Source organism: Heloderma suspectum, chromosome 5 (assembly GCF_057233095.1).
Source record: "Heloderma suspectum isolate Gila_16-S chromosome 5, 16-S_ref, whole genome shotgun sequence".
Taxonomy (NCBI): domain Eukaryota; kingdom Metazoa; phylum Chordata; class Lepidosauria; order Squamata; family Helodermatidae; genus Heloderma; species Heloderma suspectum.
In genome coordinates, this window is record NC_139462.1 from 149,732,863 (window position 1) to 149,760,475 (window position 27,613).

At 41.1% G+C, this 27,613-nt stretch overlaps 1 protein-coding gene across 2 annotated transcripts in view; it reads left to right on the top strand.

The window, feature by feature from the left end:
• Positions 1-27,613, top strand: part of EGFR (epidermal growth factor receptor) — a 222,716-nt gene that overhangs the window by 154,787 nt on the left and 40,316 nt on the right. For both annotated transcript variants that reach the window (XM_084857769.1, XM_084857770.1), the window contains 9 exons: positions 866-1,007; positions 2,564-2,680; positions 6,302-6,422; positions 6,523-6,596; positions 8,834-8,924; positions 11,853-12,052; positions 14,090-14,222; positions 21,389-21,488; positions 24,424-24,581. In XM_084857769.1, the coding sequence (XP_084713895.1) occupies positions 866-1,007; positions 2,564-2,680; positions 6,302-6,422; positions 6,523-6,596; positions 8,834-8,924; positions 11,853-12,052; positions 14,090-14,222; positions 21,389-21,488; positions 24,424-24,581 (1,136 nt within the window). The remainder of the gene's footprint in view (positions 1-865; positions 1,008-2,563; positions 2,681-6,301; positions 6,423-6,522; positions 6,597-8,833; positions 8,925-11,852; positions 12,053-14,089; positions 14,223-21,388; positions 21,489-24,423; positions 24,582-27,613) is intronic.

The following is a 27,613-nucleotide window of genomic DNA, read 5'->3' on the forward strand; positions in this document are numbered from 1 at the left end:
ATTTTATACACTAATCCTTTAGCTTTAGTTGCTTTAGATCTATTTCAAAGCAGATAGTTCTCAAATACTATGTGTGGTCTGCAAAAATGTATTTTTTAGAAAACAAATGTGCAATTGCTGCTCAATAGACAGAGGATGCCAATCTTGGGTCCCTCAGTCCATCCAAAGCCCTGCTGACAAGACCCAGGCAGGGCAGGAGGAGAACAGAGGCCTTTATAGCCTCTCTGTCCTGCATTAAAATAAAATAAAAATCAGCTAGACAGGCCTCTCAGAGTGGGCGGAGACAGCAATAGAGAGGGTCTTGGATCAAGCAGATCCAGGCCAGCCCTCCTCCCTCCCCACCTTCCCCCTTTTCTCTGTCTCTAATGTCTCTTCCAAGGTCACCATTGCAACCTCAAGAGCGAAGCTACCACACAGTTTTCTGTGGTACTGGGAAGGGGGGAAGATCCACAATCAGATCTCCTCCTCCATAGTTGTAGCTCTGTCTATGGCCACAGAGGAGGGGATGTGCACCATCCTATGGTTCCCCAGGCACTGTCTGGGGGCCATACGATTGCTATGTATAGGCTGCAATCCTGTAACCATTTATCTGGAAATAAGCTCCATTGAACTGAATGGGTAAGACCTGTGCATTTCAATCGAACATGATTTCAGGTATGTAAACTTGAGATTCCAACCTTAGGATCAGGATCCATCTCAGCATTAGACTGTTGCCCTTGAATAAAATGGGAGCTTCTAATGCCAAGATTGCTTTAGTGAATGCTTTTCAAGATTGGTTTCAAAGTTCTTAAATTGCTTAAGATCTGTTCCTATCATGTTAGCAGATAGTTTGTTTTTGCATTATTGTTGCCTTATTTATTGACAGGCATGTCGCAGGTTTCGGGATGATGAAACTTGCAAGGATGCTTGCCCATTATTGCATACATATAATCCTATCACCTATCAGTTGGAAGACAACCCAGGTGGAAAATACAGCTTTGGAGCAACCTGTGTAAGGAACTGTCCACGTAAGTCTGTTTAAACATTACTTTGCAATGCTAGTTTGTCTGGGAAGGGGAAGGGGGTCTGTTTCTTTCTGCCTTCTATTCAAGTTACGTCACATTAATTCTTGGCTTGTGTCTCATGGAGATGTTCTCCTGACCCCACCTGTTCCTTCTAGAGTAGCAATTCCCAAGCACCGTGTATGCTGGGGCATGCTACTAAGCCCATCTTCTCCATCCAGGCGGCCTCTGGGCACCTGGTTGGGGAAGGCTGTATTATGCTGTGCGAAAGAAATCAAATAATGGAAGGCCCTCCTGGGAGCCCAGAAGACCTACCCATAGAGGAGTCTGACCACTGTGTCTCTGAATGACCTTGTGTCCTTCCAATCAGCCTCCTCTTGGGGTGAGTAATTCTCCTGCACTTTCCATCTGGTCAGGCTGGGTCATGAAATCACTGCTGATGAAGAGATACGGCAGAATTATGTATTTATTTATTTCTATACCACCCCATAGCCGAAGCTCTCTGGGCAGTTCACAACAATTTATAAGAAATACAAGGATAGGATTATACAACAATACAACATTATGATAAAAACATAGTTTATTTTTTTTAACATACATAATTTAAAAACAATTTAAACAGCTAAAAATAATATCAGTAAACAATTTTTAATAGACCTGTTCAAACAGCAGACATACATGCCCCCATCATATGTCATTCTGCCAGAAGAGGGCAGTCTTAACCTGGCACCAAAAAGATGACAATTTCGGCATCAGGCGAGCCTCAGTGGGGAGCTCATTCCACAGTCAGGGGCCACCACTGAGAAGGCCCTCTCCATTGTTGCCACCTTCCAAGCCTCCCTTGGAGGTGGCACTGGGAGGAAGGCCCCAGATGTTGATCATAGTGTCCGGGTATGTTCAGGTCGGGAGAGGCGTTCCATCAGGTACTGCAGTCCCAAGCCATGTAAGGCTTTATAGGTTAAAACCAGCACCTTGAATTAGCAAACCTGGGGCCCATTAAAACTTTGTATGAGTTACTACTCCTGGGTTTTTCTTGTGTCAATATTCTGCCAATTTATTTCAGGGGAAAAAGTGTGCCTCAGCTATCCAAAGATTGGTTCTTGAGGGAACCAATAAGAAGCACTGAAATCCTGTTTTTACATTAAGCACCTGGTACAAAAAGTTTAATGAAGGTTTAATGTGATTTCATAATATACTGCAGAAATTCTAATGTATACTAGGGAGAACTGTCTTCTATAAGAGTATCCCTACCTTCTCAAGTAATCTGGGGAGGCTCTTTTTCATGTTCTTCCAGTTGGAGGTTTAGAATTCTTTCTCTTTTTTAAACTTACTATGGATTTTTAGATATAAGTTTGCTGTTACTATTTTTATAGCATGCTATTCATCTTGATTAGTTTATAGCTTTTCCTTTTCTATGGGTTTTTTGTTGTATATCTGAATATCTTTTTTGAACATTGTCATTTTTTATTGAAAAGGCAAGTTGTATCAGTCAATTAAATATGCAGATACCTCCCCTTTTTTCCCCTGTTGTTCTTTTCCCTGTCCCTTCCTATCTTTTCCAGATAATTACGTTGTAACAGACCATGGCTCATGTGTCCGGTCATGTGGTCCGGACTCTACTGAGGTGGAGCAAAATGGCATTCGAAAGTGTAAAAAATGTGATGGCCCATGTAGCAAAGGTATGACAACTAGAGAATCACTTTGCATAATGCACTCTTACTCAAAGGATCATTGCTAATACATGGCGCCTTTCAGTTTTGACTGAGCTTTTCTACATGCAGCTGTTAATCAACTGTTAATCTACTCTATCTACCTTCGGTTTCGTCACAGAATTAAGGTCTGAGCACTATACAAAGTGTGTTTCCTTTCCTGCTTTTCTGCTACATAACCTCTAGATGCTGCTGTGGGTGGTATAGTGGAATAGTAGAAATGCACAAGTGGAACAGTTTTCTTTCACTTTTACAATTAAAAACCACATTTTCCCTATTCTAAAAAAAACTTGTTGAAAGTGCTCTTTAGACATAGAACTGAAACTGGATGGTCACAACGTCGTCTAAAAAAACGTAAACAACTGTGAGTAGGGAATGATGAGTGCATGATAAATGCCTTATGTGGAAAAACCCTCAGACTCTATCCAAGGCTCATAAGATTTCTATATCACACAATAGCCAAAGCTCTCTGGGCAGTTCACAAAAATTTAAACCCTAAAATACAACATAATATAAAACCTTTAAAAGTTTACTAAGGTAATATCCAGTAGTAGTAATGAAGAGGTGAGTCTTGGATAGAGTTATAGTTCAACTAATTTAGTACAAATTAGTGTCAGTACTGAAAGGTGCCATGTGGTAGCAATGATTATTTAAATAAGTGCTTCACAACTCTGTCCTTCGCTACCTCTCTTCCTCCCCATTTTTCCAGGGTTTAATAAGTTCTATGTTAATGTGTGAATCCAATCATGTGCATATCCACATATTCTTCTGTTTTCATAGAGACCATTCCTTAGTTTTTCAGATTTTGAACATGCCCACCTATTTCACAATTCCTTACAAAGACCTGTTTTGAAGATCATCCACAACCACCACCACCACTTTCCCACCAAGTGTTGTGCACCTCAACAAAGCTTATATTTAAAAGCGGGCACATTAGGCAATACATAGCACTAGATATGATTTAATGAAGATTTCACCCCCAGAAATGAAAAGAACGCTCTAATTATCAGAGGAAACATATCACCAGTGGACACACATGAGTACTGTAAAAATGGTAAAATGTACAAGAACCATTTAATACTGATACTTGAGGAGTTCAGGTGACAATACATTAAGAAACAAAATATCACATACTTTAACCGTGATCTGGTACACACAGCACTTCAGTTTTGGATATACTGAGTGCCAGCTGCCTTGAGCGCCATTTTAGGTAGAAAGGTGGGATGCAAATCAAATCAATCAATCAAGTAAATCAATAAATTCATCAGTTAACCCCTTATATCTATAATGTATAATACTGTGCTCATTACTGTGTGCTTGTGCATGAAGAACCAACTCTTCCCATATAAACCTGCCTGTTCTTGATCAGAGGCCCTTCTCTCAGTGTCCCCACCTTCAGAAGCAAGGTTGGTGGTGACCAGAGACAGGGCTTTTTGGTGGTGGTGCCTTTCATTCCAGTGATTTCTGGTTTTACTGATGTTAAACTGTATTTTTTTTTAATTTGATGGTTTTAATTTTTATCATTAAGCCACCTTAGAGGTAGAAGCTTTTATGCTGAAAGGCAGAATATATAATTTTACAGTAATAAAATGAATGTCTGCTCTTTCTGATCAGCAACTGTTGGCCCAGGGATGCTTAAGCAAGAAGGGGAGTGAAAAGAAAGAAGCCCCAGACCTCAAAATAACCATGAAAAAATTCTGCGTGAAATAAAACGAAATTAGTACGATGGAACAACTTTTAAAAATCATGATTTGGAAGGACATCTATAAAAAGATATATGAAAGTATTGCCTAGATTGTTATTTCTGTTCTTGAACATCCTATTGCAAGTCCCTCCTTTGTTGTTAATGAAATGGTAAAAAATAATGCTAGATTTGATTTGGATTGATAAGCATACAATAATAGCTGCTAATATATTATCCAAATCTACTAAAACGCAGAGATCTGACAGCTTGCTATAGTCAGGATTGAGCTTTAACATTAGAAAAGAGAGTCTCAGCTACTTTAAGGTACATTTTATAGCACTGTAGTAAATCAGATTTGCTAGCTATTAAATATAATGCATCTACAACAATTCTTTATTCATCCTGTTGTAAGTTTAAAATTCAGTTACTCCCTGTCTGTCTCCCTTAACGGTGGTTTATAATAATGAAGGAACAGAGAATTAAGATATTTCAGGGCATATTTGATCTCAGAATGAATACGAGTAAGCAGATTTAGTGAAAAGTAATAATAGATGAAACAAGTGACTTTTGATAAAGAATTATCTAATTTAATGCACCATCATAGATTGCCTATGTTAAAGCATTTTTTATCTGTCATATGCCAAATACTTCTATGAAAACGTGTCTCTATTAGAAAGAAATGGTGCATACTCCCAAGTAAGTAGGATTACAGTCATAGGGCAGTATCCTGTGCTGCTGCTGAGTTTCCACTAGTTCTGTTGTGCCAGCAGGACCCACAACAGGAACTGTCACAATAGGAACTAGTGGTTCTTCAAACAACCCCAGAAATTAGCAGAAACACATGTTTTCAGATTAGGACAGGTCAGCAGAGCTCCTTTCCGTGAGCTCTGCTGACCTGCCCTGATCCAGAAATTAGCAGGAATGCTTGTTTCTAATCATTTCAGAAATTGCTAGTTCTAGTTGCACTAGCAGTCTGTTCTGCTAGCTATTGGATACAATCCCAAGTGTTGAAATTGTGAACTTTAACTTTCTGGGAATGTATCAGAAACTTTGAGAAGATTTTATGTGATGATTGTAGAGCTAGGAATAAAGCTTGGTGTCTACCAGAGTATATATGGGGGAGAGTTGGGGACTGTACTGTCTGACAAGGCATAGAACTGGGTTTGGTCCAATTTCCCCAGGTTATATACTGTGTGAGTCTTAACACATAATTTTTATAAAAGGATGATTACATGTTATATTACACCATTCAGATTCCGCCCTATATACATAACATTGCAATCCTATTTACTTGGAGCAAGTACCACTGAACTCAGTAAACATACATAGGATTATGCTCTTAATTGTATTTGGAACCAGAGGGGTCAATTTGTTCCATCTTTTTTGGAAATGTTCAAAGATAGTTCCAAATTGCATATGGCTACTGAGAATTAGGAACATGGCATGAATGGTGAAATTTACTAACATATTAAAAAATATAAGAGGGAAGGCATGGATAATGATTAGACAACAGAATTTATTGATTATGGATCAAGTACACAGCAGTGTGAAGCATTATGCTCGGTTAAGAACAGTTAAAAGGAATTTAGTGTTAAATTTTAAAATAGAATGAACTAAATTTCTGTTGTATGCTGCTGAATTATGTTTATCTGTGTTCGACCCTCTATGATGATTTTCTTGTAAAGATTTGATTCATGCATTAAATAAAACAAAAACAAAAAACAACATGACCTGTGACCAAGTTTCTTTGTTACATTTGCTGCCCATCCCCAAACTTCTCTGTCCTCAAGGACTGACAATTGTGGATGCCTACTGCATATGTATGTGTTTGTGTATAAGACTGATTTAATTACTGATACCTGAAGCCCTTATTGAATCCTAATGCTATGTTGTTTCCTTTTTACCAGTGTGCAGTGGGATAGGTGAATTTAAAGGTGCTCTCGCTGTCAATGCATCCAATATTGACCATTTCAAAAACTGCACCACAATTAATGGAGATCTCACATTTCTGAAAGTATCATTTTTAGGGTAAGTTGTTGCTACATCTAACATGGGAGTGAGAAAAGAGTTCAAGGTGATTCTTCTATTAGATCAACAGCCAAAGATTCTATTGTTATCTTTCTTCTAGTGATGAATACACAAATACACCTCCTTTGGACCCAAAGAAATTGGAAATTTTTAAAACTGTTAAAGAAATCACAGGTTAGTAATATCAAGTTATTTTAAAACCTAATCGTTTAGGTTTAAAAAGGGCTAAGATTGCAGGAGACTAGCATTTACTGATTTTGTTAAGAAACAGCAAGACATTTTATCCCCATATATACCAATAAAACAAACTGTGCTATGCTATAGAGCCAACTGTGCCATGTACTTAGAACCGTCAACTCTACGTTTACACGCATATAAGTTGGAACAACTTTTGGTCTCAAAGGAGCTGTTTAATTCCATGGTGGTGTCTGACACCAGAAGAAATAGAACTGAAACATGTTTACACCGGGAGTTCCCACATTTCATAATAATGGTTTTCCCTAAAGTGAACAGAAAACCTTTTGAGTGTCTGCAAATGCAACTAACTAGGAGAACTGACTTGTACGGAGCACAGAGGTGGACAAAATATAGTAAAAGAAAGAGAGAAGAGCTATTGGGGGGGGGGGGCAAGTTTTACTTTAATGACCTATCCAGAACTTGGTTACTCTTGCTGTGTAGTTCAGAGAGAACAATTTTCTTTCAGAACTATCTTTTTAGTTTCTCAAATACTCTTTGAGCAATTGCTCTCACATGACAGCCTTACCAGAAACTTGGCACAACCCTCTCTTGCCCTGCAAATTTTTGCCTCCTAATATTAGGGGGAAAGCAGTGGATTACTTACTCCATCCCTCCAGTATGTGTTCTAGGATGAAAGCACAGCAAAGGGGGGGGGGACCTCCAGAAAGCTATTTTAATATTTGCAATTCTAAAAACTCAGAGCAATCTAGCAACTTGGTTCTAGCAAAGTTATCTGAATTTCAAACAAGCAAGACTGTTGCAAAGCTGAAGTGTCTTGTAGAGTGATTTGCATTGTTCTAGAAAGCTTAGCAAGATAGTTTCCAGCGTTCTAATTTCCACGTTGAAGGACAGGCATGACCCCTGCACATAACGGCCCTGTTCAGATGCATGAGGGGAGAGGGTAGTTAGGGTAACTACGGGGGGGGAGATCAAAACCACAATGCGCACACCTGTCACATGACCAGGAACCATGTGGCACCATGTGGTTCCCATAACCACTCCCCTCTGTTGTTACCATAACCATCCTCCTGCTACCAGTAACCTTAACAGCCCTTGCACTGTGGAAATGCACACACCAGCTGCTCCATCCATCGCTATGTGACAGTGACCATAGAGAAAGCCAAAGCATCACCAGAAGTGCAGGATGCTCTAGGCCATCATTTCTGTGGTTGCAACCTAGAAACCACCTGGAGCCTGTTCTATCCACCAGAGAGCCTGCCACATGTAACAGTAAGCCACCCCAGGGCCCCTTAACCCCACTGCAGGGGTGTGGTTACCCGGGGTGGTTCCAGAACCGTGGTTAGCAGGGTTTTCTCCCCCCACATGACATGTTAAGCCACCATGGTTAGCACAAATTCCCTAACCATCATGGCTTAGCATTACGTGTGAACAGGGCCACTGTCACTTATGAGGTAAGTCCTCCATGTCAAGGCCAGAATGCATGATGGCCTGATTCTTGCAATCCTTCCCCCTTTAAAATGGGCCCTCACAGCAAGGGGAAAGTAACAACTGAATTGGGCTGTGCTCCTTTTATTTTAATATGCTAGCTCTCTATGCACCCCTATACTTTCTGTTTGGGTAGTACAGCCCAGTTAACCAGTCACTTTCAAATAGAATATTACAAATAAATGGGGTGTTTCATTTGTTGCTTTCTCCCAGCAGTGACATGAGAGGAGGGGCAAAACACAGCTCAAGATGTTTAATGGCTTGAGTGTTCTCTCTGGAACATAATGCCTGAACAGACCCTCCATGTCAAAAATTGGCAAACCTATAGTCAGCTCCATGGGCATAGCTGTAATTGTTAAATCGTGCTCTGCTTTTTCTGCCTTTCACATTTCCTACGTTTTAAAAAAGGTCTTCCCTGGTGCAGGAAATGGTTTATGTGTATGCCACACTTAAATGTACAGATTTGCAACAGAACTTCAAGGAAAGTAAAATTTTCTGTCATGTCTCAAGCTGCTCAGGTCTGTAGACACCAGCCTTTATAATGTTTAGCTGTCTTGGTGACCTGCATGTAAACTGTTTACAAAGCAGTGTTAAAAATAGTTCTATACTGAAGCTCCCTGAAATGTCATTCTTCGTTTTAATGTTCTTATAAAAGTAGGAGAGGAAAGGCATTCTTGCTTGACAAAAACGCTTTGTAAATGTTTTTAATGCTATTTGTCTTGTTTCAGGGTTTTTGTTGATCCAGGTTTGGCCTGAAAATTTCACCGATTTAAGTGTGTTTGAAAATCTGGAGGTTATACGAGGCAGAACAAAACAAATGTATGTATGGCCATGTGCCAAAAACTTGTACTTGTGTATACTTGTGTTTGTTTATATTAAAAAAAATGGCTAGACCATTGGTCTTTCATTGATTGGATCATGAACTACAAATAGATTGCAGGCTGATTTAAGGTGGGATATACCAGCAGCACTGCCACCATGTTTCCTTCTTTTTCATTAAGGTATTACCAAAGGAGAATATATGTATTTAATGCACTCTTCTATGTATACAGGTTGGTTATCATGTCAGTATCTGCTTAGCTTCAGCAAACACAGAGAACACAGCGAGCGCTCTCATTTCTTTTATTGGGTTCCTTGTGTTAAGTTTTTTAAAAAATTCCTTTCAGGAAAAGGAGATAGAAGAGAAAGAGGTCCTATGCAGACATACAGCTTAACTATACTTTTGTTTTGTTTAACTATGTCTAAATGTTATGTCTGAATACCTAAACCAGAGTTAAGGATCCACTATAAACCAGGCTGAGAAACCAGTTGTTCAAAGGGGGCTTGTAACTATGGCTTGTGATGACCATGGTTAAGCATTATATATGAGTTGAGCAAGCCATGGTTAAGACAGTTTCCCTGCTTTTCCAGACTCTCTATTTAAATGATAACACAAGCAGGTCTCACTGGTGTTTCCCCACATTTGAGGCCTGCAACTCACCAAACTAGCCACAACCCACCATCCATGCCTTTTGGCCAGCCAAGTATATGGCAACACATCCTCTGGAAAGGGGATTATCTTGGCAAGTTAAACCATAACTTCACTTCTTGTTTGGGATCCTCTCCAGGATTAAGGCAACAAACGACTTACTGTGGCTAAATCTTACATCTCCACTGGTGAAAAGAGAGAGAGAAATGTGGACATAACATGGGAAAAACATAAAAAGTAGGTCCCATACTGCAAATTTCAGTTAAGAAAGGGTCCCAAGGTTGCAAGTGAAATAGGCAAGGCCGGCAAAGTTTACAAAACCTTCTTAAATTTCTCTGGCAACCAAAATTCCAATAAATACAGTAATACCTAATATTCAAAATAGGTATAATCTGGGTAGTTCATGACATATAGTGGATAATAAGACCGCCCTGCTTCACACATAACACTAAGCCAGGATTTAGCATTATGTAGATAAACCTCTGCAAACCTGGGCATAACCAGGAACCAGGAATTGTGGCTTAAAACAAGCTCTAGTCAATTGCTAAACAAGCCAACGACAAACCCTGGATAGCTTTGCTGGTTTGTTTAGCCAGAGTTTGTCTTAAACCATGACTCCTGTTTCATACATAACAACAATCCAGCTTATCATAGAAACAGAATCCTAGTTAATTTCTCCTCCCAGTCGTGTAAGTAGGAGACGGAGGAGCGCATGAGCCCAAGCTTCGCTTGGGATCACAGAGGCTTGGGATCACAGAGGCTTGTACATGTAGTGCGAAATCCTAGCTTACTGCTGCATGCGACTGCAGCCAATGTCTAATTGCATATTTTCCACTGAATCTTGAATATTTAAAAGAAAGGAATTCCATAGTCATCTTAGCCATGCCATGCTAATTACAAATTACCTAAGGACTAGGTGAGTCAGTCTGCTCTCCTAATCTAATGCTGTCTTTGGGTTGTTATCTTTCTGCACCACAGAAGGGACTATATATTTATTCAGAATGAAAGCCATCTAAAAAACTGCACTGGACTACTTTTGTCAGTTTCCTTGCCCCACTCTAGTGAGTGCTTTCTAAAAATTATTTTAAAAGAAAAAAAACACTTAGGAAGTAACAGAGACCTGGCTTACACGTAATGACAGCCCAGGGGTTGTTTAACCCATGGGTTGTCAGGTCTGTGCAGGAGGGAAGGAGCACACTGCCTCCTGCCCACTCACCACTTCCACTTGGCATCCGAATGCCCCATTCCTGGGTTGTTTGGCATGACATACAAACCTGGAACTCTGAGTTGTTGGAGGGAAAACCCATGGTTTGTTGTTGTGTTAAAATTCTAGGCTGTTTCCCCCTCAGCAACCCAGAGTTCCAGGTTCATACATCTCACCAGTTTTCTAAACTGGATGCAAAATGGAAGCAGCAAGTGGGCAGGAGGCAGCTCACTTGCTCCAATGCAGCCCCAACCAATCATGGCTTAATTAATCTATGGTTAGTCATTACATGCAAACTAGGTATTAATGTTTGTTACTTAGCGGGAGCCTTTAAGACAATAATTTCATGCTTGGGCTGTATGTATGGGGTGGGGTGGGGATTTTAAAAATGGTTCCAAAATTATTTTTATGTTTTTCTCTGTGGACATTACTTCTGCTTCGAATCTGAGAAAACTGCTATAGTTAAATATCAAACAGAATTTTTTAACCAACAGTGCAATCCTAGGCATGTGTACTTAGAAGTAAGTCCTACTAGGCTGGACCCAAATTTAGGCATATGCAACTGGGCTGGTGGAAACAGACTTCCCAGTCCTCTCCTTCCCATGGCAGCCCCTCCACCTTCCAGAAGTCTGAGTACCTCATGCTACACAGTGGTAGGGATGGACAAATCTGCCAGTAGTGGTTTCTCTAAGTTTCTCATATTTCCAATTTTAAGTTTGGTTCATCTGAAATGTTGAGATTTTTTGAAAAAATGTTTGCATTTCTCCTAATGCATGCTTTTTGGGGGGGCCTAATATATACTTCTTTGCAAGTGGCCTAATATAATGCATATTTGAACATTATTTTCTCTAATATATGCATTTCTATGCATTCTGTGATTGGAAAACTCCATTGCAAAATTCAGAAAAATGTGAATTTTGAACGATAACTGAGTTTCAGTTCACATAGTAGTTTGAAAGTGCAAATTAGGTAAGTTTGCATTAAAATGTGAACTGAACAAATTGCTTCCTACACAGAGGGTCAGTGCTTTTCTTTGTATATTTTCCTACTTTTTATCATTCTTATTCCATTTTAGGGGCCAATATGCTCTTGCCATCACTAACCTGAATATAAGTTCTCTGGGATTGCGCTCTCTCAGGGAAGTAAGTGATGGAGATGTTGCCATTTTGAAAAACTACCAGCTCTGCTATGGTAACAAAGTTGATTGGAAGAAACTTTTTGTAACAGAAAAGCAGAAAACAAGAATTGACAAAAACAGAAATGAAAGTCAATGTGGTAAGTTAATAGGGTCCACTTTTTTGACTGGGAATATGTGTACATTTCAGAAAACTGACTTTACATTGTTGTTGTAATGGCCATTTACATTTTCTTCACATTATTGATCTCTGCATTTATCAGTACAACCCCCATCAGACTGGGCTTACATACCTTGCTTGTATACACTGCTTACATACCTTGCTTTTTCACAAGTGTGCATTTTGCAGCTCTCTTTAACTCTTGAGCTGTCTCACCTGCATATCAGACACAGCTGGACATGGGGACTGCCTTCTCCTATGTGAACCTCCTCATCTTTTGAGATTACCTTCAGAGAACCTACTGTCATGTTCCTATTTCAAGTGGTTAGCTGGATCACAGTCAGAGAGCCTTTTCTGTGGTGACACCTCAGTTGTGGAATAGAAATACCATTCCCAAAGGCCCTTGCATGCCACCAGCTTTTGGTACCAGGCCAAGACAACTTTGACCTGAGCTTTTAATTATTTGTTTTTTGCTGTTGCAATTTGCTGTTACTGCTGTTTTATTTATAAGAATATTATTCTTAGAAATTAAAGTTATTGGTTTATTTTGTTAATTGATTTGTATGTTTTAGTTGTTTGTTAGCTACCTTGAACGTTTTCAAACTGAATGATAGGATAGAAATACTTGAAGTATTTTAAGACAAGGATACTGAGCTTGTGAAGTGTCACATAAGTGTAGTCAGGGCCAGACATCTTGATGGATTACACAGAACTTTAAAATGGTAGCTTCTGACATATTAACCATAAAACCAGTCAGAGGCTACATATTAATGGTAGCCTCTGACTGGTTTTCACTGCTGCCACTGCATTCCATTACCAGCCTCCTGTCCCCGTCTTCCTTTCTATATCCCTCTTGCGAATTTATACCTCATAGCACACACAATGACATCTGTTGTGGTATTTTGGGCAATATGGAATAAAAAGTGGGAAATGACACTAGAAAAACAGTATGCAGAATATGTAATGTGCCCCAACATCAGTGCACTTCAATACTAGTTAAAAGCGCTAGTGTAGATCTAGCCCTGGTCTCCTGCAGTTTCTACATACACTTTCAGATAGGTGAAAGTGCACTAAGTGCAGTTGCAACATATGGGCCTTCTAAGAGCTGTCCATGTTGCAAAATATGCAGTCTTCCAAATCACCCTATACCAGGTTTGTTTGGGGTGTTTGAGTTTTGCACAGCAGTAGAATAAATAGTTTATGATGCATCTGAGCATCCCATCCATTCAGCTTCATTACTACCAGGGTTGACAAGTAAGAAATGCCACCTGCAAGGTCAAATGAATACCTATGTGGCCTTCCACACCATCTGCATTGAAAGATTCTGAAGAGTGGGACTTAAGGTTGTGGGCTTTTCTACATAAGGGATTTATCATGCACTCGTCATTCCCTACTCACAGTTATTTATGAGTTCCTTAGACAATGTTGTGACCTTCCAGTTTCACTTCTCTGTCTAACCAGCACTTTGGTGAGCTTTTATAGAGCAGGGAAAATGCAGCATTTGATTGTGAAAGCGAAAGAAAATGTGATTTGCTCTTGTGTACTTGTACTATTCCGCTATACCACACTGCCACCTAGAGGTTATGTAGCAGAAAAGCAGGAAAGGAAACGCTCCTCGTATAGTGCTCAGATTTCAATTCCAGGACAAAATCAAAAGGGATTAACAGCCGATTAACATTAACAGCTGATTTTTCATGTAGAAAAGCTCTGTGTGACTGAAAAGTAGGAAAAGTTGCTGTGCTGATAACTTATTGATAACTTGCTTATAAAAGGAAGTGTGTTGTAGAGATCAGCTGGCTGGCTGAGAATACAGAGAGTGTGATGTAGAGTGAAGACATTATGAGTAGCTGATGGACTGATGATTTCCTGGATTTTAGTAATTTATTTAAACAAGTATCAGTGTGAATCATCATGTCCTCAGTGCTTCTGCTCTCTAGTGACTTTGACTCCATCTTTTTTAAATGTGTTGAGATACTAATTTTTAGGGGTGGTTTGTTTTTGCTTTTTTGTCTCTTAGCTGCTGCAGGACAGGTTTGTCATCCCCTCTGCTCAGATGTAGGCTGCTGGGGCCCAGGACCCTTCCAGTGCTTTTCTTGCCGTTACTTTAGTCGTCAACGGGAGTGTATAAAAGAGTGCAACATTTTGCAAGGGTAAGAGTTCCCTCCATTCTATTTAAATAAGATACAAGAATACTAATCATATAGGTGTGTATAGTCACAATGTTGGATATAGCAGCTTGCACCAGTATATGTTCAGTGATATGTTCCTTCAGCTGCAATCTTAAGCACACTTCTAAGAAAATAAGAACTCTTACTTCTGAGTAAATATGCTGAGGATTGCATTGCACATGGAGCACAATGCCCTTCTTATCTGCCCATGGTAGCAGTCCCATTGCAGACGTCATGCTAGGCCAAAGCATTAGTCTCAAGGTCAAGACATCCTCTGATTCACTTGAGAATATTTTCCACTGAGAGCATAGGTATGTCGATACGTATTTAGGGAAGTGGATTGAAGGTACCTTAATGGAGATTGGGGGGGTTTCTTAACATCCTGTTCGTTCACACAAATGATAAAAGGGTGGATGTTTTCCATTCTTTCATTTCACTTGTATGCGCATTTATATGACATTATGTCTCGCTATTCTGATTAAACCAGAATAAATGGTTGTCCTCTCGCTTATACAAGGTTGGTGCATCTTTAATGTTTCGAATATATTGAAGCATCCCTCACACAGATATGATAAAACAAAGTTAAGATCACCACCATTTTTTGCCATTTTGTTGTTCAGTCGTTCAGTCGTGTCGGACTCTTCGTGACCCCATGGACCATAGCACGCCAGGCCTTCCTGTCCTGCGCTCTCTCCCGGAGCGTGCTCAAGTTCATATTCATTGCATCCGTGATGCTATCTAGCCATCTCATCCTCTGCCGTCCCCTTCTCCTTTTGCCTTCAGTCTTTCCCAGCATCAGGGTCTTTTCCAGGGAGTTTTCTCTTCGCATTAGGTGGCCAAAATATTGGAGCTTCAGCTTCAGTATCTGTCCTTCCAATGAGCACTCAGGGTTGATTTCCTTTAGGATGGACTGATTTGACCTCCTTGCAGTCCAGGGGACTCGTAAGAGTCTTCTCCAGCACCACAGTTCGAAAGCATCAATTCTTTGGCGCTCAGCCTTCCTTATAGTCCAGCTCTCACAGCCATACATTACTACTGGGAAAACCATAGCTTTGATTAGACGGACCTTTGTCGGCAAGGTGATGTCTCTGCTTCTGACTATGCTGTCTAGGTTTGCCATAGCTTTCCTCCCAAGGAGCAAGCGTCTTTTAATTTCATGGCTACAGTCACCGTCTGCGGTGATCTTGGAGCCCAAGAAAGTAGAATCTGTCACTGCTTCCATTTCTTCCCCTTCTATATGCCAGGAAGTGATGGGGCCAGATGCCATGATCTTAGTTTTTTTAATGTTGAGTTTCAAACCAGCTTTTGCACTCTCCTCTTTCACCCTCAACAAGAGGCTCTTTACATCCTCTTCGCTTTCTGCCATTAGGGTGGTATCATCTGCATATCGGAGGTTGTTGATAATTCTCCCAGCAATCTTAATTCCGACCTCTGATTCATCCAACCCGGCATTTCTCATGATGTACTCTGCATATAAGTTAAATAAGCAGGGTGACAATATGCAGCCTTGTCGTACTCCTTTCCCAATTTTGAACCAATCGGTTGTTCCATGTCTGGTTCTTACTGTTGCTTCTTGACCCTCGTACAGGTTTCTCAGGAGACAGGTAAGGTGGTCTGGTACTCCCATCACTTTAAGAATTTGCCACAGTTTGTTGTGATCCACACAATCAAAGGCTTTAGCGTAGTCAATGAAGCAGAAATAGACGTTTTTCTGGAATTCTCTTGCTTTCTCCATGATGCAGCGAATGTTGGCGATTTGATCTCTAGTTCCTCTGCCTCTTCTAAACCCAGCTTGTACTTCCGGTAGTTCTCGGTTCGCATACTGCTGAAGCCTAGCTTGTAGGATTTTGAGCATCACCTTGCTGGCATGTGAAATGAGCGCAATTGTGCGGTAGTTTGAACACTCTTTGGCGTTGCCCTTCTTTGGAATTGGAATGTAAACTGACCTTTTCCAGTCTTGTGGCCACTGTTGAGTGTTCCAGATTTGTTGGCATATTGAATGCAGCACTTTAACAGCATCAGCTTTTAGGATTTTAAATAGCTCGGCTGGAATACTGTCATCTCCGCTAGCTTTATTGTTACTAATGCTTCCTAAGGCCCACTTGACTTCACTCTCTAGGATGTCCGGCTCAAGTTCAGTGACCGCACTATCATGGCTATCAGGGACATTCAGATCTTTCCTGTATAGTTCTTCTGTGTATTCTTGCCACCTCTTCTTAATCTCATCTGCTTCTGTTAGGTCCCTGCCTTCTTTGTCCTTTATCATGCCCGTCTTTGCACAAAACGTTCCCTTGAGATCTCCAATTTTCTTGAAGAGATCTCTAGTCTTTCCCATTCTGTTGTTTTCCTCGATTTCTTTGCATTGTTCACTTAAGAAGGCCTTCTTGTCTCTCCTTGCTATTCTCTGGAACTCTGCATTCAGTTGGGTATATCTTCCCCTTTCTCCCTTGCTTTTCGCTTCCCTTCTTTCGTGAGCTACTTGTAAAGCCTCATCAGACAGCCACTTTGCTTTCTTGCATTTCTTTTTCTTTGGGATGGATTGAGTTGCTGCCTCCTGAACAATGTTACGGACCTCCGTCCATAGTTCCTCAGGCACTCTGTCTATCAGGTCTAATCCCTGAAATCTATTCCTCACCTCCACTGTATATTCATCAGGGATATGATTTAGGTCATACCTGAACGGTTTAGTGGTTTTCCCGACGTTCTTCAATTTAAGCCGAAATTTTGCAAGAAGCAGCTCATGATCTGAGCCACAGTCAGCTCCAGGTCTTGTTTTTACTGACTGTATGGAGCTTCTCCATCTTTGGCTGCAAAGGACATAATCAATCTGATTTCGATATTGACCATCTGGTGATGTCCATGTGTAGAGTCGCCTCTTGTGCTGTTGGAAAAGAGTGTTTGCTATGATCAGCATGTTCTCTTGGCAAAACTCTATTAGCTTTTGTCCTGCTTCATTTTGTACACCAAGGCCATGCCTGCCTGTTATCCCGGTGATTTCTTGACTTCCTACTTTAGCATTCCAATCCCCTATGATGAAGAGGACGTCTTTTTTTGGTGTTAGTTCTAGAAGGTGTTGTAGGTCTTCATAGAACCGATCAACCTCAGCTTCTTCGGCCTCAGTGGTTGGGGCATAGACTTGAATTACTGTGATGTTGAATGGTTTGCCTTGGATTCGTACTGAGATCATTCTATCATTTTTGAGATTGTACCCCAGTACTGCTTTTCCCACCCTTTTGTTGACTATGAGTGCTACTCCATTTCTTCTAAGGGATTCTTGCCCACAATAGTAGATATGATGGTCACCTGAATTAAATTTGCCCATGCCTGTCCATTTGAGTTCGCTGATTCCCAAGATGTCGATGTTCAATCTTGCCATCTCATGTTTGACCACCTCCAGCTTACCTTGATTCATTGATCTGACATTCCAGGTTCCTAAACAATATTGTTCTTTACAGCATCGGATTTTCTTTTCACCACCAGACACATCCACAGCTGAGTGTCCTTTCGGGTTTGGCCCAGCCGCTTCACTCTTTCTGGCGCTACTTGGAAATACCCTCTGCTCTTCCCCAGTAGCATATTGGACAACTTCCGACCTGAGGGGCTCCTCTTCCGGCGTCATATCTTTTAGCCTTGTGATACGTTCCATGGGGTTTTCTTGGCAAGAATACTGGAGTGGGTTGCCATTTCCTTCTCCAGTGGACCACATTTTGTCAGAACTCTCTGCCATGACCTGTCCGTCTTGGGTGGCCCTGCACGGCATAGCTTATGGCTTCACTGAGTTACGCAAGCCCCTTCGCCACAACAAGGCAGTTATCCATGAAGGGGATTTTTTGCCATAGAAATACTTTATTTTCTTGTAAAACATCTCTTTAGCTATGCTTGAAAAACACTTCCAGGACTGAATCTAACATAGCAGTTATACCATTATCATACTGTTATCATAACTATTGGTGCCCTTTGATGTCATGTGTACCAATAGTTATGATAACAGTATGATAACGGTATAACTACTATGTGTAGATTCAGCCCAAGATGAATTCTTAAAACAATGAAAATTGGTATTGTTTATCCCAATTACGTTAACAAATTAAAGATTTCACCCTAGTTGTCTTTTCTCCCTCTTGTTACAAATCTTGTTGCAAATGTACCTACCTAGACATTAAGATTGTCATCTGAGGCCCTATGTCACGTGTCTCTGCCAAATGAGGGGAGGTGGGTGGCTACAAGAGAGTGGGCCTTTTCAGTCATGGCATCCTGTTTGTAAAATGCTCTCTGCAGAGATGCAGAGAGGCTAGAATGGTGGCCTTTGTTATAGCCTTTTCAGGACTGGGTGAAAGTGCTGATTATTCTCCCAAGCATTTTAAGAACTGCTTTTAGTACTCTATTCTGCTAGTGGTGGTTTTAATCTAGTTTAATGATGTTGTAATGGTTTTATTATTTGCTGCTGATTTTATCTTGGTTTTATTCTGTGCAGTTTTTATTTTTATTTTAATATTTGTATCGTATATTTTAATACCTTGTACATTACCCAGAGAACTTTGGTTTTGGGGAAGTTTAAAATAAATAAATCTCTAAACCAAATCACCTATATTCTAGAAAATGGCTGAAGTCTTAACAAGCTACTTCAGGTGCACTCAAGAGCTGATTAACCTTTTTAGTATCAGACCCCCATGCCATATCACAAACTGCTTTTGAAAGAACCATTCGGTTCTTAATTTAAAAAAAAAAATAGATGTAGTAAAACACATACAAACCATAAGTTATTCACAAATAAATAGTATGAAACATCACAATAGATTTCAAAAGTCCCCTCAGTTTCAAAAGCAACTTGCAATGCTGGCATGGGGATTGCTGTTCAAGTAACACAAATATAAAGACCCCTTGGGAGCATGGACCTAGTTGTGAACTTCTTTGAATCTGGACCAAGGATTGTGATCCTGAAACAAGAACAGCTTGTTATTGTTCTCTAATGTCAAGTGTGTTATGTTGACTCCTCCACATACCTGCCATGGAAAATATTTGCCTTGCTTTCTCTCCTGCTATGTCTTTCCAAAGTCGGGTGGCTGGCCTAAAAGCAATCCCTAAAACAGAATACACAGTGTGTACACTTTTAAAGGACTTCATCCATCAGCAGATTTCACCTTTTTAAAGTAAACTACCTCCAGATAATGGTTTGACCTACTTGGCAAATTTGGTCTCTTCAAATCAAATTATGAGCAGACATAGTTTAATTAGTGATAAGTTACTTGTAGTAGCTAAGCCATCTGTTCTCAATTTTCATATTTTAATAATATACTGTATGTTTCAGAGAATGTATGAATTTAATTATCAGCTGATTTCTGCTTAACTTAAATAATTCAATCACGTGGTGTGTGTTTTTAAAATACATTTTGATTGCCTTGTTCAAACACAATTGCACCCCCAAAGCTGGGGTTTCATGTCGCCTCAGCAAACAGAATGCAAATGTGGCAAAGTATAGGGGGGTGATTCTTGGGGTCATGTGTCTTCCATGTGTTGAATCTCATAATGTGAATCAAACCTTATGCTCATAAATTTCTATGCTCACATACACCTTGAGCAAGACCTACTTGCATAGGCATTTAACAGATGCAGACTGAAAGGTTTTATATGAGGTAGTGGAGTTCGTATGAGACTGAAGCTCACTTTCACACCCCACTGCATATATGATAGAACATGGGGGAGGAATCATAACTCAGTGATAGGACATATGCTTTTCATGTAAAAGGTCCCAGGTTCAATCAGTGGCATCCCCAGTTAAAAGGATGAGGTAACAGGTGATGTGAAAGACTTCCACCTGAGACTCTGCAGAGCCACTGCCAGTCAGAATAAATAGACAATGCTGGCCTTGACAGACAAATAATCTGACCTGGCATGAGGCCACTTCTAGTGATCCACCAAGCCAAACTCAGCCAGCCAGTCATATATTGTGCCGTGCCAGGTGCTTAACAACCCTCCTGCTTTTCCTGTCCTAGGAAAGCAGCAGTAACAGGATGCCCCGGTGTGTTGCATTCAGTTACATGAGCTGCAAGGTGGAGCCACGTGTGAATCAGGCCTAAATCCTGCTTGTCATCCTAACTAGCTGACTCTCCCGTTTGTTAGAATGGAAAGTGTCTAACAGGCATTCCTGTGTGTCCCGAGTTAAGACTGTGGCATAGCTAGTTGGATGAGAGCCTAGATGTAGAAATAGGAACATATAGTAACCTTGCCTTGTATTTAGTTTAGCCCTGGCATAAAGCATGTGAATCGACCACTGCAGCATATAACCTGAGTAGTAATACACTACATATTCAACTAACTTTTCACTCTTCTTACAATTTTTCTCTATTTGGCCAAACTATGTTTGTTTTCCATAACTGCCAATAATGTTTTTTGGCATAAGTCATTACCCTTAAGTAATAAATTATGTATCCCTGATTACTGATAAAAGCTGAAGAGAAAGTTTGATATAGGTGAGAGAGAGAGCTCAAATCTGTGAGCCATGGGCACTTTGGTATCTTTCCTGACCATGGATAGCGGGAGGAGTTGGCTCTAGCACCATTCTCCAAAATTACTAGAATGAAGCTATGAAGTGTTGGAACAGTGTACAGTGAACGTTAAAAGCCTCTATGTGCATCTTTTGCTTCTGAAAGAAAGCAAAAAAGAACAAAGAACAAATATTTAGGCCTTTTAGTTCTGCCTCCCTGTTTCTCCTTCCAATAATGTGCTAACTAGAAATATGGTGTTTGGGGCTAGGGGTTTCATAACCACTCCTTATTCTAACAGTGTAACATGGTTAGGGTTCAGTACCATGCCTGGTACTGAACCTGAATAACAGACCACCTTGGCACTATCACCCTCTTAGTGTTTGAAGGTAATGAGATTCTCTGCTGGGTATCATTGTGAGAAGGTATCCTCTCATAATTGTTGGGGTGATTGAGTGTCCTAGCAAGTTTTGGAAGTGACAGAGTGGGCTTCTTCTGGTGTTTGCCCTCACAGTGCTACGTCATAGTTCTCTTGTACTCTTCTGTTGTGTCATTAGCTGTTCCGGTACAGACAAACTAAAATGCTACATTAAAGTCAGAGCTCAGAAATGTAGAGTGTGATATGTTGCTGGCTATGTCTTACATTCCTTTTCCTACCCATTTCAGGGAGCCTCGGGAATTTCTGAGTCATTCTGAATGTCTTCCATGCCATCCGGAATGCCTGGTGCAAAATTCAACTGAATCCATTTTAACGTGCAAAGGATCGGTAAGTACATATTATCTTGCAAACTTATTCCCAACAGTGCTTTAACGTACAGTTGTCTCAATTCAGAAAATTGTGTATGCTCAAATATACACTGAGCAACAGAGAGAGGAGTACAGACAAATCTGTTGTGGGGGGCTGAAAGCTCACATGGCTAGGTGAATCCACACCCCACCCCCAGTCAAGTCCAGTGTGTCCTTTTTTTCTGCCTGGGAGATGTACTAGTCACTTGCACACATGCCCCCCCTGTTCATTTCAGTGGAAGTTAAGTACCTTTCCCTTTGCATGTGCAGAGCAGATCCCTCCACTGATATGAAAGAGGAAGCTTTGGTAGGTGCTTGAGCTCCATCTGCATGTTGGAACTCCCACATCTATTTGAAAAATAACAGGGTTTAGGGAGCAATCCTATCGGGATAGTCGACTGCCTCCAAACCCAGAGGCGATTGCCTATCCAATGCACAGCAGGAGGAGTGTGGAGGGGATCCTCTCCTCCACGCTCCAGCCATCCTGCATTCATGGCTAGACAGCCAGTTTCATCTGTCTAGCCACAGGAGGTCGGCGCGCAGGGTGGGGAGACCAGACAATGCATAGGAAGTGTTGTACTGGTACTTCTGCACACCCTGCCCCAAGAACACCCCCTTTTGCCCCGCTTTATGCTGCTCTTATGAGCACAGAGCCCCCTCGTAGGCAATCCGCGCTGCCTACGAGGGGGAGGGGGTGGGGAGGCGATTCTCCAGGAACCGAACTCGGAGTACAGGCTACAAGGTCTGTTCCCAGAAACCAACAAGTCCTGTGGCCATCTAGCCACTGTCTAGCAGCCATAGGATTGTGCCCTTAAGTGACTATATTTAGAAATTTGGGATAAGGGACATGATACTCATGGATGATGATGCAAAAAATTCATGCAATGTAATTCCTGCAAAAAAGAAAAGCAATTTAATCTTTGGTGAATATTCAGTTATAATCCTTGGCACCACAGTGGTCAGTATTTGTTCACAAAAATGTATTTGTGAAAGAAGTAAGCGCAGTTCTTTATAAAATATCCTCCTTCCCCCTCCCCCACCAAAAGGTCCATGCAATATAATTCCCCATATCTAAAATGCCTAAAAGACATGCAACTTGTCAGTACTAGAAGATGCACTGAACAGGGAAAGATATAGATCATGTCAAGAATTCATAATCTAGAAGCCCAGATAAAAGAGGCTTAACTGACAACAGCAATTTTAGAAACATTTAAAGCTGGAGTCTCCACCTACATCCCTAGGCACATCCCTTGGTGCCCGCCAAAGGCCCTTGCTCCTCCCTTCCTCCCCCACCCAACAAACTGTTAACCTTGAACAGTGGCTGGGCATACTGGAAAGGGACGTGCAGACCCCCAGATGCCCTGCCTCCTTCCTCTCCTTTCTCCAGAATGCAGTCTGGGCCCAGAGGCATTTGTAGGAAAGAAAAGAAGAGAGCAAGGCAGGGCATTTGCAAGCCATACTTGGCTTTCTAGCCACCTGACTGAGCTGCCTTTTAAAAGAAGAAACCAAGGGGGGACCCTGGTAAGCTTGAGGGAGTGGGGAGGGCAGTGGGTATTTTCTTGAGGGTGTTGCATGTTATGGTTCTGGGGGGTGGTTTATAGTGTGGGGGGGGGTGTTTTGCCTGTTGGGGAGCAATTATGTGTGTTGCCTGGGGTTATTTTTTCATTTGGGGGGAGAAGAGTTTGTTTTTATTGTGTATGTTTTGCCTGTTTTGTGTGTTATGGGGGGCTGCTCTGTGTGTGTGTGTGTGTGTGTGTGTCTGTGAGAGAGAGATTGAGAGAGAGAGAGTTTGGGTGTGTGAGAGTGTGTGTTGCTGTAGGGGTTGTGAGCGCAACACTTTCAGTAGGAAGCTATGTAACTCTATTACATAAGGTAAATGTGTCAAAGGGTTATCATACTACTAATAATTTATTCTTGCTCGGAATGGTGAATTATGCTGAATTAATGACTTGCTTCTCAATTTTGGTAACTCATAGACAGTTTCTAAACACTTCCAGATATTGCTGGGAAATATTAAGCAAGAAACTGATTCCTCCCCTCCCCGCATCCTTTTGCTTCTGAAAAATTCAGGCACTCCTTTTAACGGAAGAGGGCAAATTACTTAGCCTTAGATCAGCTTTGAAATATTTGAAGAGCTGCAGCAAATGTGTGTTTTCATTTTCAAGTAATTCGTATAACTGGTGCATTTTTATAAACATCTCTCCCATCCCCACGCATAACCTGGGTAGGAAATTAGAGTTTGGCTCAGGGTGGTGAGAAAGGATAGAGTTCATGGGGCATTTGAATGCCATCTTGATTAGCTACCTAGAAAGATCCAGCCTGTTTGGGACTCCCGTGTAATTGTAATTAAGTGGAGCAACTTGTCCATGTTTCCACAACTCAGCAGTGTGAATAATCAGTTTGTTCTTTAAAATCTTTAGTACATAATATGGAACAATATAGTACAAAATATAGAAAAATGCATATAAACAAGTAATGTGAATCCCAGGTATACCTCTTGTGCAAGGGCCAGAAATCAGCAGTGTAATGAAACAATAAACCATATGAGAACTTCTTGAAAACTCAGTGTTCCAGTTCACATCGTACGCTGGCTTGTTGAGCCATAAGCAAACAACAAACCATGGCTTATGACTGGCTTGTTTAGGGAGAGACAACCTGTTTGGACATCATGATAACAAACCAGGGATGGAGGATCAGTGGATTCTTTAGCTGCTCCTGTTGGCAGAAGGAGCCAAGTGGGAGTGATCAGGCAGCATGCAGAAGCACGCTTGCTCAATCACAGTAAGACAGGATCATTGTTATGTGCAAACTGGGCCAATGCTAACATTTATGCCACGTTTATTCACTTACGACATTTGTCAGCTCATAGACAAATGTATTTTATATCCACAAATAATGTCTTGTTTCTTAACCAGGGTCCAAATAACTGCACAAAGTGTGCCCATGCCAAAGATGGTCCTCATTGTGTTAAATCTTGCCCTGCTGGCGTTGCGGGTGAAAATGATACCTTAGTCTGGAAATATGCAGATAAAAATTCAGTGTGTCAGTTATGTCATCCAAACTGTATTCACGGGTGAGTAGAAATATTTGATTTTAAAACAAATTGAAGTAATGGGCTTAACATTTTTTTAACTTGTGAATTTTCACCGTGTGAACAGAAAACAGTGGAAACTTAACTAGCTCATAAATATTAAAACAAAGTACAATCAAAACACAAATACAGCGGCCAGATTGTAAAGAGCTGCAATATGAAGAATGTCCTAGAGTTTTTGGTGAAGCGTTTTTTAAAAGAAGGGTAGAAAGTAGATTTAGCACACACACAAAAACAGATCATTAAAAGGGAACAGTAGTCCAGAGTGGAACCATTAAAGTTGCTGTGCAGAATACACAAAATATTATGAATGGTTGTCACGTTGAAATCCCATTATTTTAACTTTCATTAGGATTTATTCATGATATGGTAACCTGTATGATTTTCTCCATGTGGCAAATAACTGCTTTTGGGAGGAGCTTTTAATCAAGAAAATCAAGGGTTAAAAACAGGGTTTAATCATGGGGTAAAAAAACCCTCCCCCAATGCTGCAGTCTTGTTCTGATTTTGAGTTCCATTCCCACAGCTGTTAATGCTTTTCAAAGCCTGGGACATCTTCATCACAGTTCTCAATCACACCAGGTCTAGTTGCCTCCTTAGTTGCATGTAGGGATGTACAGACTGTAAAATCTGTAAAATCCTCTCTGTCTGTGTTTCACGGATTGTCAGGTGCTTATCGTTCCATAATCACCTCACACACGGATGCGAGTATTTTTTTTTTTTTTGTCATGCAGGAAAATACGGAAATAATTACGTAAATAATTATGTAAGTGTTTATGTAATTATTTACATAATTTACCTCAGTACTTAACATTTAGTGTATTGTCTCCCATTCCATTCAATATTTCCTCAGCAGAAAGTTACGTATTTTTCTATGGATTTATATGTGTAAATTTCGGGAAAGTAAAAAAACTATCTGAAAGTCCACAGAATCCACACAGCCTGAGGGGGGCACTCTGCAATAGATTCCACAGGTCGGATTCTTAGAAATCCGAGCTCATTTTAATCCATCTCGAATTTTCCAGCATCTGTAGTTGCATGGAGGCAGGCCTCAAAGTAGCTCCAATTTTGAGTAGGGATGCTGAGTAGAGAATTCTGCCACAGATCTCGGGGAGGCTGAATGCCAGCGCATTCGGCCCCCCGAAATCGGTGGCGGAACGGTCTGCCACCCCCCCGGGACGAGACTTACCTGGGGCGGATCTTCCTGGCGGTGGCGGCTCCGGCGGCGGTTCGGCGGCAGCGGCCGGTCTTCCGACTGGCTGCCACCACCGCCATTTCCAGTTAAAAACAAAACAAAACGTGATAGGCTACGTAAAGATTTACGTAGCCTATCACGGCTAAGTTTAAAAAAAAAAATGTGATAAGCTACGTAAATGTTTACGTAGCCTATCACGGCTGACTTAAAAAAAAAAAACAACGCGCATATGCAAATGGCGGCGGACACAGCCGCCGCCATTTGCGTTCCTTATTTTGGCACGTCTTAATCTACGTCAAGATTTACACAGACTAAGATGGCAAAAATAAGGGGAATGCAAATAGCGTAGCGTCCAAAATAAGGAACGCAAATGCCACGGCCGCCGCCATTTGCGTATGCGCGTTGTTGTTGTTTTTTTAAGTCAGTTGTGATAGGCTACATAAACATTTATGTAGCCTATCACGGCTGACTGCAGGGACACAAACGGCAGCGGCTACAGCCGCCGCCATTTGCGTCCCTGCTAGCCAGCGGCCGGATGTCTGGCTGCTGGCGGAGCTGGCCGGCGGCTCTGCAGAATCCATCCAGAGCACAGCCGGCCGGCCAGGATTCCGGGGGGGGGGGAGGAACGGAGCGCTTCCCCCCCCATCCAGGATTCTGGGGGGAGGGACGGAGCGCCTCCCCCCCCACCATCAACATAATCCGCGAAAGGTAAGTACCTTTCGTACATCCCTAATTTTGAGAACCTCTTGGGTTGGAACTATAATGACACCTGGTGGATAGTTGATGTAATGTATCTAAGGGCTCCCTAATAATACCACAGGATTGCCCCTTCAGACCGTTAGAATGGGGATACACTGAAGCTACAGTCTCATATAAGGAACATCCATTCTGTTTTAAGAGATACCTATACAACAAATGTCTTGGTTTTATGCCAAATTATCATCATCATCATCATCATCATCATTTCTGTACCACCCAATATCCAAAGCTCTCAGGGTGGTTCACATAATATAAAATCTCTAACATGCAAAATTTAAAACAATTTAAAGACCTAAAACTGTTGCAATAAGATACTGGACCTGATAAAAACAACTGACATAAATGCCCCACCAAATGCCATCAAATGCATATGACTTGCTCTAAAGAATCCTGGGAGTTGTGAGTTGGTGTCAGCACTGTCAGCCCTCTACAAGAAAACCCTATTGCTTCCCCCTCACAAGTTCCCTAAGAAGAGGCAACGACTGTTATACCATTGTATGAACATCCGCAGTGTAGATATGCCCTTATACAGCTATAATATCACAAAAGGATCATATGTGCTGAATTTTTCAAGGCTAATACAATGTTTGCCACTGTTCATCCAGAATAAAACAGCAGTTTATAGTCTAGTATGTGACTGCAGAAGCCATCCCCCTCCTCCACATTGAGGCTATGTCTAGGTTTAAATTCTGTAGCCTCTTAGATAATCTTTCCTGGCCCAGTACCCTCCAGATGTGTCGGGCTACAGTTTTCCAGCATAAAATCTGCCAGTATAAAATGTCCACAGATTAATAGTGTAGTTGTCCACCTTGGCAGTCTGTGCAGTGGCAAAGTAACAAGGCAGGGAGGGAAAGGACACAAGGCGCCCTCCAGTTCCTATGGGCCTTTTGGGCCCATCAGACTATAACACCCCAGTGGAATCTAACAGCAGTAGGGCGGCCTCTTAGGCATCACCAGAAAATAGGAGACAAATTTACACAACATTTGCATATGCTAGTTTATATGTAAAGGTGGAAATTTAATATAACTAATTAAAGTAACTATAATTTAAATAGAAATA